The sequence below is a fragment of the Diuraphis noxia genome, unplaced genomic scaffold (assembly GCF_037042655.1).
Source record: "Diuraphis noxia isolate RWA-SAM2 unplaced genomic scaffold, SU_Dnox_SAM2 contig0003, whole genome shotgun sequence".
Lineage (NCBI taxonomy): Eukaryota > Metazoa > Arthropoda > Insecta > Hemiptera > Aphididae > Diuraphis > Diuraphis noxia.
This window is the reverse complement of record NW_028301713.1, coordinates 42257193-42268915: the sequence shown is the minus strand read 5'-3', so window position 1 is coordinate 42268915 and position 11723 is coordinate 42257193. Positions and strand designations below refer to the sequence as shown.

The 11723-nt window shown below is 27.8% G+C and overlaps 1 protein-coding gene across 1 annotated transcript; it reads left to right on the top strand.

The window, feature by feature from the left end:
- The first annotated feature begins 3210 nt into the window (after nt 1-3210).
- Nucleotides 3211-11443, top strand: LOC107170772 (uncharacterized). Its single transcript, XM_015520969.2, has 5 exons — nt 3211-3471; nt 4032-5358; nt 6170-6537; nt 6610-7148; nt 9797-11443. The coding sequence occupies exons 2-5, from the start codon at nt 4056-4058 to the stop codon at nt 9954-9956; spliced, it is 2370 nt and encodes a 789-aa protein (XP_015376455.1). The 5' UTR covers nt 3211-3471; nt 4032-4055; the 3' UTR covers nt 9957-11443.
- The last annotated feature ends 280 nt before the right edge of the window (nt 11444-11723 follow it).

The window sequence follows — 11723 nt, the reverse complement described above, 5'->3', positions numbered from 1 at the left end:
TCTGTGTATGTTTTATGAATACTTCCAATTTTAATTTATGTTTTGGTATATATATCTTTCATAACTCATGAATGAATGGAGATTTGGATGATGATAATAAAAATTAAAAACTATTATTATATATCTCAAATGAATGGATTCACATGTATAATTGCATTAGTAGTCTTTAGAAGACCATGATTTTGGAGGAGATACTGAATACGAAAAAATATAGTTTTCAGATATAAAGTTACAATATTGTTATACTTTATCGTCAGACGGTATATTACTATATTTTGAATGTTCTAATAAATCTATACAAAGCAATATCATTAGCATCAGGCAAGAATGGTAAACTGAATGTGTGAACTAAAAATTTTTGATTTCAGATTCATCATTATTTTAATTTAGGCCTAAATGCTGGATTTTTCTGTACGAACTGTGACACGAATGAAAATTACAACGACAAATTTACAGTGTCGATAAAATATTTCGAATGCATTATGAATAGTACCTTCAAAGTCCACCACAACTGTAACTGGTTGGAATTGTTAATTATTTTGCAACCAAATTTCTTTAAGCTTAAAAATAATGTGCTGTATTTATGTTTATTTTTATCAAGAAGTAAAGCAAAAGGTAACAGCATAACATTTTGATTCTTAAAATCATGGATATTAAAAAATTTCTAAATATGTATTGAACAATAAAATGTACCGTCTAATATTTTTTTTCGTAAGAACAAAAGTTATTGATATGGACCCATGGGTTAAGCATTCTACTTTTTTGGCCAAAAGGAAGTGATTAGTGATTATTAAAATTTCACTCATGTTCGAGAATCATCATAGCGCGTTTATAATACACGGCATAAACACAATATGTTCTATTCAAGTGTGTGCTTTACTGTTTTATCTATATTTTTTATTTATTTATTATTGTCGAGTTTATCATTTTTAGTTTTTCAATTCAAATAAAATGGAGTGCAAGATATCTGGATATTCCCAATTTGTTATTTGATATTTCCATGTAAAAATATGATGTGGAGTTTCCACAATGAAAATAACTTGTTTTACTTTTTAAATAAAAAGGTTATTCGTAAAATTTACATTTGGACCATTGTTTAAATGAAGAAATTAGGTAGGTACCTAGATTATTTGTAGTTTGAAAAAAATTATTGAGGCTATATAACACAAACACTCTAAATTAAATATTAAACTACTTCTTTATAAATCTCTTTTAATGCCAATTTGGACGTACAGCCTACAGCTGTGGGGCAACGCAAAAATATCAAATTTAAATAAAATTCAACGTTTCCAAAACAAAATTCTAAGAAAAATTACCAACTCTCCACTATATGTCTCAAATCACTCCCTGCATAAAGACCTTCATATGAAAACAATTCAGGAAGAACAAAAAATTATTACAAACGATTTCACCAACGCCTCAATTATCATCCAAACGAACTTGTAAGAAATCTGGCTTCTTTAACCATTCCTGGTAATCCCCCTCGTCGCCTCAAGCGTAAATGGTGCAGAGACCGGTACCGCGAAAAAATAACCACGGAAAAAATAACCCCGGAAATTTAGACCCCGAAAAAATAACCACGCGAAAAAATAACCACGGAAAAAATAACCCCATAATATAAGTTAATATAAGTTTTCAAATTAATCTCAAATCTAAATGTATAACATACCTATTACCTACGTACAATTGTTATGTTCCCACAAATAATATTAATTTTGGATTTAATGATAAATTATTGTATACCTACGATAAAAACGATTAAAAGCACGGTCTGTCTGTCATATCGATCAGATATACCTACAATAGCTAGGTACAGTGACATATTATAACGGATAAGGAAGGTACTACTAACAGTACTAACTTTATCTTAAATTTAATGTAATGTGATAATTCGGTAATTTAAAACCAAATTATTATATTATATAAATTGACAAATTGTATTGTATTCCACGTTTATAATGAGAATTTTTTATTTATATATTATTGACATTATTTTACAAATTTATACTTTACAACCAAATTATTATATTATATAAATTGACAAATTGACAAATTGTATTGTATTCCACGTTTATAATGAGAATTTTTTATTTATATATTATTGACATTGTTTTACAAATTTATACTTTATTACTTACAAATCATTTTTATTATAGGTTTATTTTTTCCGTGGTTATTTTTTCGCGTGGTTATTTTTTCGGGGGTTTTTTTTTCGGGGTTATTTTTTCCGGGGATATTTTTTCCGGGGTTATTTATTAGGCAAATCGCAGAGACCTACTTAACCCCTAAAAAAAAATAATATTTAATAATAATAATTAAGTTAAAACAAATAATTTAAAAACATAAGTGTCATCGGTGGGTGGCTTCTTAGCCCATAATTTCATGTTTTTTATTGTCTTAGCTCATACTCTTATTGTGCCGATTGTGTACAGATTGTGTATTACAAATAAAGAAGAAAAAAAAAGGCTATATAACAATAATTATAAGTACCTAATTTGATTTTTGTTGTATGGTGAAAAAACTACCAGTAACTGGTAAGTAATAGTGAAGGTCATAGTCCCAAAAATATTTTTTAGAGGCCATCTTACATACAAGTATGTTGTAAGTAGCGTCGATAAGTCCTAACAATAAGTAGAAACACCCAACACTTATTACAGAACTTCGTATCATACAAGAATTTAGAAGTATCGAGTAAGTTACAGTTTAAGCCGATTAAGGTTCTGATTTCACTTAATGTCATCATCAAGTTTCGAGGGATAACTAGTAAACAGTAAAGTAGAATGATAAATTAAATCTATCAAGTAAAATTGTAAGTAATATCGCGACGGTCGATCTTTTTGGGCTATTTGCTTTTTATCATATTATTTTCAATACCCATTGACCAGTACCAAGTCATGTTCATTAGTTCATTACTTATTACTGCTATTTGGCAATCATGTCGAGCCATTAAATAGTAAAACTATATTATAGTAACATTAGTAACTGTATACCTATAACCATTGTTCTGTGCTATAACCTATAGTTCATGTTGAACGCGCTTTGTACTTCATTTACGTATTACGTCGAGAAATCGATGTTTCAAAAAAAAAAATTGAAAAACAGCTTGGCAATTCTGCATTTTGTTTGGACACGTCGGCCTTGGAAATGTGGCAACACTGCTCGCTATTGATATTTTCTTTTCTCCATCATGTAAATTTGTAAAAAAGTTACATTTTTTATTTTTTTAATTGATATACATAATATATATTATCATGTATATGTTATATTATTATGTATATTATTTTATAAATTTTAGTTTTAGTGTGTAGGTCTTTAACATTGTAATTTGTAATTTATATTTTATATTATTATTCGTAAACGGATTCGATGTTTTCATAATTCGACACCGTTCTATCGTCGCCCAACACAGTCTTTTCTGGTGGCCGTTACGGTCATAATCACTTCATTATTCTTCCTCATCTCTGAACTAAGGTAAAGTGAATTATTTCGTTTCTTTCATACAAAAAATAAAAAATAATAATTTGTTTCTTTCACGAACCGAGTTGGTATTTGATATTCTATCTCTTTCCTATCACTGCAAACAGTGCAAACCTCAATAATTATTTGCGTTAATGCGGTGTATACTGAATCGTAGGCAATAGATAAACCTAGATTTTGTGTATACTGTTTCCCTACTTAATATGATTCAAATAGAATAATTGGTTGTTTAGTAATTAACTACTTTCAATGGAAACGGTTTGGGTGATTGAGTATTAGTAATATTCCACTCAATTTGTGAAATTTTTTATCTTGTAATTTTTAAATCCATGTACCTTCCATATATTTTGATTATACTATAATTATATGCAAGTGTACTATACAATAAAGCAACTAATCCAATAGAATATCTGAGACAATTGTTTATGTATGAATTAGTCTTGTTAAATTGTTGTAAAACACTTTATATTAATAATAAGCAATTTGATCATTACCGTTATTTTATTGATGGTTATTATACCCTAAAGATTAATTATTTTATTGGTTTGTTTTAGACTGAAAATCATTGTTGAAGAAATATGAATCAATCATGTTGTCCAGTTTGCACATTGTACTTACGCCCAGGAATATCTTTAACTGTCCATTTGCATACGCATCCCAAAAAACAAGTCATAAAAGCTTTGTTGAACCTTACAAATCAAGCATCTCCTTCCAAATCAGACCAAGAAAACCTTTCAGATGACAGTAGCTCGTCTTCAGGTACTTCAGATGCAGGTGGATACTCTTTTGCTATACCAGATAGAGTTAACAATACGAACAAAAATACCTTAAATATATCAGAGTCGATTAATGAAACCGGCAGAACTAACTTCAATATATCTGAAGCTGTTAATTCTGGGCTTAATAATGCGGACAGAAATAGTCCTCCTTCTCCAAAAAGCCAAAACAGTCAAGCACTTTCTGAACTACGAGATGCTCTTGAAGATAATCCTGAGGATGACATTGATATTGAAGATAGCAATGTTACTTTTGAGGATGACTATCCGCCAGAATTTGAAGACCAACAAGATCGCAGTATTGGTTTTCAAGGAGAATCAAATGAATCAACTCAACATCATGAAGTGTCGGAAGAAACAGGCTCGTCTGCAGCAGGTCACTTTAATGATCCATTTCAATCAAATGCTAATCTACTTGAAAATGAAGAATATATGTCTCATTATTTTTACTCAAGTGAAAATGCTCGTATATCACATACTGATCCAGATCCTCAACTTAACCCTCCTCAGTATAGTACTCTTACTACAATGGAATTACACCCAGAATATTTATCATCAAACCATCAAGAACATAATCTAACTCTAGATATTCAAACAGATGAACTTATGCCAGCTCATGGAGAATTATCTGGCCAAGAGAGTTTAGAACCCCCTGAACCAATACTTGCATCCATATGGACAATGAAAAGTAGTGATGATATTCTGCCACATACTAGCACTGCATGGGATGATACTGTACACGAAGTTAGTACTGCTGCTAGAAATTTAATGTGTTTAAAAAACAGAGAAGAAATTCCTAAAGAAGATACTAAAGAAATAATAGAGAAAAAAGAAGTGAAACCACTTATAGGAAAATTAATTTGCCCATATTGCAAATTAAAGTTCAATGATGTTAAATCACGTAAAGCACATATCAATGAAGAACATAGAAATGAAGAAGGCGTGAAAAAAGGTTTAATGTACATAAAACCATTTTCGACCAAAATAGAGACAGATTTGGAAGAATTGGCTCAACCAACTACTCTAAAAGTGGAATGTGGCATTTGTGATCAACCTTTCGAAAATTATACACAAATGACATTGCATTTTATAGATACTCATAAAGGTACCAATTTACTTAAAATTTATTATTTACATTAAGATCCATAAGGCAAAATTAAATCTTTTCAAAATATCATTAAATACAATGAAAGATTTGAATGTACAACAAATACTTTTAATTATATTTTAATATTCATTGTATCGATTTTCAAATAGGGTGTGTGCTTATTAAGAATTAAAAATCAAACATCTCTCTAAAATATGTTAGCAAAATAGCAGTAATTCAGGACAAGGATGGTTAAACCTATCTGACAATTTTATAATCATTTCTATTTAGAACTTATTATACATTTAAATCATTTGATACCCCCACCCCTCCTCCTCTAATACATCTAAATTACTGGCATTACTGCTGTCTACATATATGTATTTTTATGGATCCTCAAATGAAGAAAAAGTATATTATTCTCAATTGATTTTTATCAATAAAGTTATTTTTGTTATGTATATTGTATATATACAGTGGCGGCGTGAATAGCTATTTTATGAGGCGGTGGCCTCGTGCAAAAGTGGTGGTGGGCATCACAATGACTAGTTTATAATTTACACTCACATAGTCACATACGATATACATACCTGGGTAAATATTAGGTACTTAACGTAACATTATCAAGAAATGGATTGGTTCGGTACTTTTGTCTTATGAAATAAAATAGTTCACGCAGCCACTGTATATATATTAACACTAATTTAAACATCATGCATAAATTATAACCAATATAAAATATTAACTGTTTTTCTTATTACATAACATATATTTTCCATATTTAATGATAATCAATATGATTAATTTTATTTTGTAATTATTTTTCCAGATAAGAATAATTTGTGTCCAACATGTAACATAGTATTTCCTATGATAACAGAATTTCGAGAACATATACTAAATGTTCATCCATTGTCATGTAGTTTCTGTACAAGAAAATTCCATTCCCAATTTAATTTAACCACTCATTTGAAACGTCACCTTCAAATTAAGCCATACGTCTGTGAACAATGTCACAAATGTTTTGCTAGTCGTGTCAAACTTCAAGATCACATGAATGGTCATCTAAATATAAAACCATATATTTGTTCTATGTGTGATCAAGCTTTTAGTTGCAAATCAAATTTAAATAGTCATATTCGTAAACAACATCAAAGTAATGGAACACCAAAAGATTTTTATTGCCATTGTGGAGAGGTGAGTGAAAAATTAATAATTAAAATCTTTCTTATATTACCATAATTATATTGTTTATAACTTTTTTCATAGGTATTTCTTTCATTAAAAAAGCTTGCATGGCATAAAGAAACTCATGAAGATAAACCAAAACAATGTCCATGGTGTTCAGAACGTTTTGTACACTTAACATCTTTGACTAGGCATATACGGCGTTCACACGATTCCTCTTATTTACCTACTAAAGATCGTGACGTTGAAAACATGAGCTGTCATATATGTAATAATACATTTTTACGTAAATCTTTTGCTACCCATATGCTTATTCACAAAGATTTAAGACCTTATTCTTGCAATATATGCAACCGATCATTTCGAACTAAATGGAATTTAAGAATGCATCAGTGGACTCATATGTCACGTACGCACAAACCTTTTAAATGTACCCAGTGTAAAAGTGCATTTTATCTCAAACATGAATGGGAAGCTCATGTACGTGCACATAACGGTGTTCGTCCATTTACATGCAATGAATGCGGAAAACAATTTATCAGGAAAAAACATTGTATGAGACATATGGCAGAACACGAGGAAGGCAATCGTTCATATGAATGCAAAGAATGTGGCAAAAAGTGAGTAAAATTAAAACTTAAATATTAAATTACCTATATAAATTTAATGACATTTATTGAGCTGTTAAATCTTTTTACTCATATAATAATTTAGCTGGATGCACATAATAATGTTGCACCTCGATAATTAATCCGTCTTATTATAATAAATTAATAACTTTGAATTAACATTGGCTATCTTGTCATATATACTCTACCATTTTACCACTCTATAGCCATATTTAGATTTTAAACAACATACTTTTGTAATAAATAGGTAATGTAAAAGTGGTTTTAATGATAAACGAAAACTCCTATAATTAATTACCTAATACATTATTCAAAATTATTATCTATTATTATCTATGCGTCAGCATTGTTTTCTTGTTATTTGTTACATTATCATCAATAATTAGAGTTAAAGAAAAATTAGATAAATAATAAAAAAATTATGCCATGTTCTTCAGTAATGTGCTTAATGTGTCACTTTTATTCATACCTCTTTACGACTTTTCAATAAGATTATTATTATTATCGTATGGTAGGTTTTTTTTGCAAGCATTATAGACTCGGTTAAGTTATATAATTCATAAAACAATAACAGGGTAATTGTTTCATATTGTCGTTAATTAGTTATTTATAGTTGATTGCCAAGTGTCCTTATCCATTTGACCAGATTGTTGGTAGTTTCCTTGAATTTTTCCATTATTCTATTAAATGCTCGAAGAAAGAAATTTCTTATTATGTGGTTCAATAAGATACCTATAATAGTTATTATTAGGGCCCAGATTTATAATATGCATCTATATGTTTTTTTAAACAGAAGAAACAGCTATGTAATTATTTAGCAAATTTTTGAATTTTTTGACATTTACTGCATATTTCTGAGCTTTTTATTTTATATATTTGGTTTTTAAATGCTTAATATGTAATATTTTGCTTATATCAATTAAATATTGTATAGTGTTTATAGTTTATAGTTACATTTATAGTCTATTTAATTTGATGAAGTCATTATCTTATCTTACCTGAGATCCATCAGGACAAGTAGCGATCTATTTTTGAGTAAGTTTTCATGAATCATTCATTAGTTATGTTTGTTTCTCGTGTTTTTAGTGATCTGAGTGCAAGTAATTTTTGTTCAATTTAGTTTATCTATATTTAAAATGCCATAAATTAATCATATCAATATAATATAATTGTATGTTAATATAATATAATGATGTTAATATAATAATGAAAATAAAAGACTATTTTAATCGGTTTTTTTTGCAAATTTTAGCATAAATGCATATTTCATAGTGCATATTTCTGAAGTTTCTAGAGCATATAAATCCAAGCCCTAATTATTATATGTTCTATGCATATATCTTAATATCATACCTTGGAAGCAAGTCTGGAGTTTTGCCACATATGGCATATAGAGGAGCATATACATATTATATATATTTATATATATATATATATATATATATATATATATATATATATATATATATATATACTACATATACATAAGCATATACATATTTACCATCAGCCTCATCAGCTGCCTCAAACTTTCAATGCTTTTAGGTATTGATATTGGATATACAAAACTTTTGTTGTGATTGTACATGTGAAAGTCTATTGACTATTATACCCTGACCATCCATTAGAATGTATTGTAGACCCAGCATTGACCTCTCTGTATAATTTTGTGCAATGATATTTTATCCTTTTAGTTGACAACAAAATACCTGTCTTTGTTATAGTTTCACAAGCTAGATATCCATGATCCATCAATCCCCCTTCTACAGTTTCTTGCTCTGTTTTCTTGAAGATGTTAAGATTTTCAGTTGGTTTTTTCCTTGAATCTCTTTTTAACCATGATTTTAAAAAATTTTGGCAGGTACATCATGACACAAGTTTATCCGTCCATACACTATATGATCTGATCAATCAGTGCTTAAATTCATATTTTATTGTAATCTGTTTGGTATTTTGACACCGATAATAGACCAGTTCTAATTATGAACTGATGCTCCAACCACTATTGTTACAACCATTTTTTTGTACAGTCAAAAACGGTTTTTCTTTCTAAATATATAAATACCTAAATAATATATCTGAAATATCAATTAAAAATTAGTTTCTCTCCTTAAATTTTGAGTAGTTTGATACCTTGTCCTTTTAAACCTCAAAAATGTCCTTTTCTTGATAAATTTTTATATAATTTTCTTCATTTATTACAAAATTGTTTGCAATTTTAAAATTAGCAACTGATTTTGTTTATTGTTATTATCTTTTTTTTTGTTCATTTTGTTTATTGTAAAATTTCTTACAAACATTTTGAAATGTGACATGGAAGCATAAAACCGTGTGTGAACCAAAGTATTGTCGTCCAATGACTTAAAATACAATCAAAAATTATCTCATACAGGAAAGAGAGTGCTAATATTTAATTCCAGTAAGTTACGGTAATAAAAATATAAATCGTGTAGTAGAGTGCATATGACAAATGTCCCATAATAGCAGGTATAGCGCTTATGAAGCCCAAACATAATATTATTGTGTTACTTGTCAAAAAGTATTTAATTTTTATTCAATGTATTTTGATTAGCAATAGTTCATTAAATTATTTATAAATAAAATTTACTTAACTAATTGTTTGTGATTGTGTTGCTTAGGTTCCACCGTAGTTATTATCTAACAGATCACTTAAAGACACATACTGGACAAAAACCTCATACATGTCATATATGCGGAAAAACAACTAGTTCTAAATCAAATCACAACAAACATGTCCGTACACACCATGCAAGAGAATCAATAAACACCGAAGGTTGATTTATCTAGCCGGTTTTATTGATCAATTTACAAAATAAATGGTAATGTTTAGACTTAAGGAATAATATTTAACTAAATTTATATTTATAGATTCTTAATTTGTATTAAATTGGCTGGTCCAATAAAATAGTGATTTAAATATATTTTAACAATATTTCTGAATTTTTGTATTTTTATTCATTTGTTTATTATCGATACTGTAGACATTATATATCTATATATATATATATATGATTGTAAATTACTTTTGCAACTAAAAATATAATTAATTTTAACCATCAGTTTAAGTATTTACCATCTCTTTAATTAATTCATTATTGTAACTATTTGAAATATTATTACCAACTTGACTTAAATAGTGATTTAAATTATACTTGACTGGGTTTTAGCAATTTTTGAGAACAAATGTGTATGAAATGTGTATCTATATAATATGTATATGTATGTCCTTCAATTGTGTACTATTAATCAAAGCACTTGTGTTAAATTATTAATCTTAAGTATTTTTAGTTTAATTTTAAGTACCTATGCAATATATTTATTAAGTTTAGCATGGTAAATATATTATTATTTTTTATTTATTATAATATTGATGTTATTTTACAACTTTGTTTTTATAAATTGCGGATATAATTTTTAAACTAAAATAATATATCCAATGCGTCTAACTTGAAAATAAAATTATTTCGTGATTTTCAATTTCTAGCTAATAGATATTCGTACAAATAATGTATATAATTTATAATTTTTCATATTTTCCTTAAAGATACTGAAATATAAAATTAAAATGTTTTCTATATTTAATTTATATTTATGTTGAAATATGAAGCATGTTTCTTACCTATTTAATCGAGAATATTTTTGTAGCCATAGTTTTAAAATTATATGTTTACCACAATTATTTATTTAAGTAAATATAGTATAAACATTTTAATTTTATTATGAAAAGAAATATTTTAGGTAAATTTTTGGAAAAATTGTAAAATAGTGTTATGAGTTATTGTTTTTAGTAACCTATTCATTGTTTGTTATGATTTTATAATTAATTTTATTAATTGAATTTGTCTTATTAATTTAGTGGATATTAAATTTCTTATAATACAATAATTTAGAATTTATTTAGTTTTTAAATTTGGTTCTTCTGCAGTAGAAAATTTTTAAGTTATAAGAATGTCAAAATATTTTATGATATAAACAATTATATTATATTATTTTTTTTAAATAATTGTGATTTATGTTTATCCGTTTTAATAAATTAACTACCGTAAAAAACTACAGTAAAAATAAATAAATATAAATTGTTAAAATTGATAAAAATACAAACAGTGTTGAACAGTGTATCTCAACGTGTGATACGTGGAAAGCACATACATATTAGGTTTTATATGTTAAGAAAATCTCCCTTTATAAAATGCAGTACACAAGTATTATTTAGTTAATTTCATATTACTAATAATAAAATAATAATTATACATATTTAATTTAATTTTGGTGCATTAAATGCTTATATTGTAGTTCCTAATAAAATGTTATCTATCGGAACAGTAGCCTTAATCATAATATACTCATTGAAGAGCAACATGGATTCAGGCCAGGTCCTCCACCATTTTATAGAAGATCTCAAACTTCTCATCGGCTTTCCTGTGTAAACCGGATGATTTTCCCAGGATCTCTTCGAAGACAGGCCCATAGAGAATGCCGTGTGCACTGGTATGGGGGGGGGGGGTGTCACTAAGACTGCCCCGAGACTATCCCAGTTCGGGCACC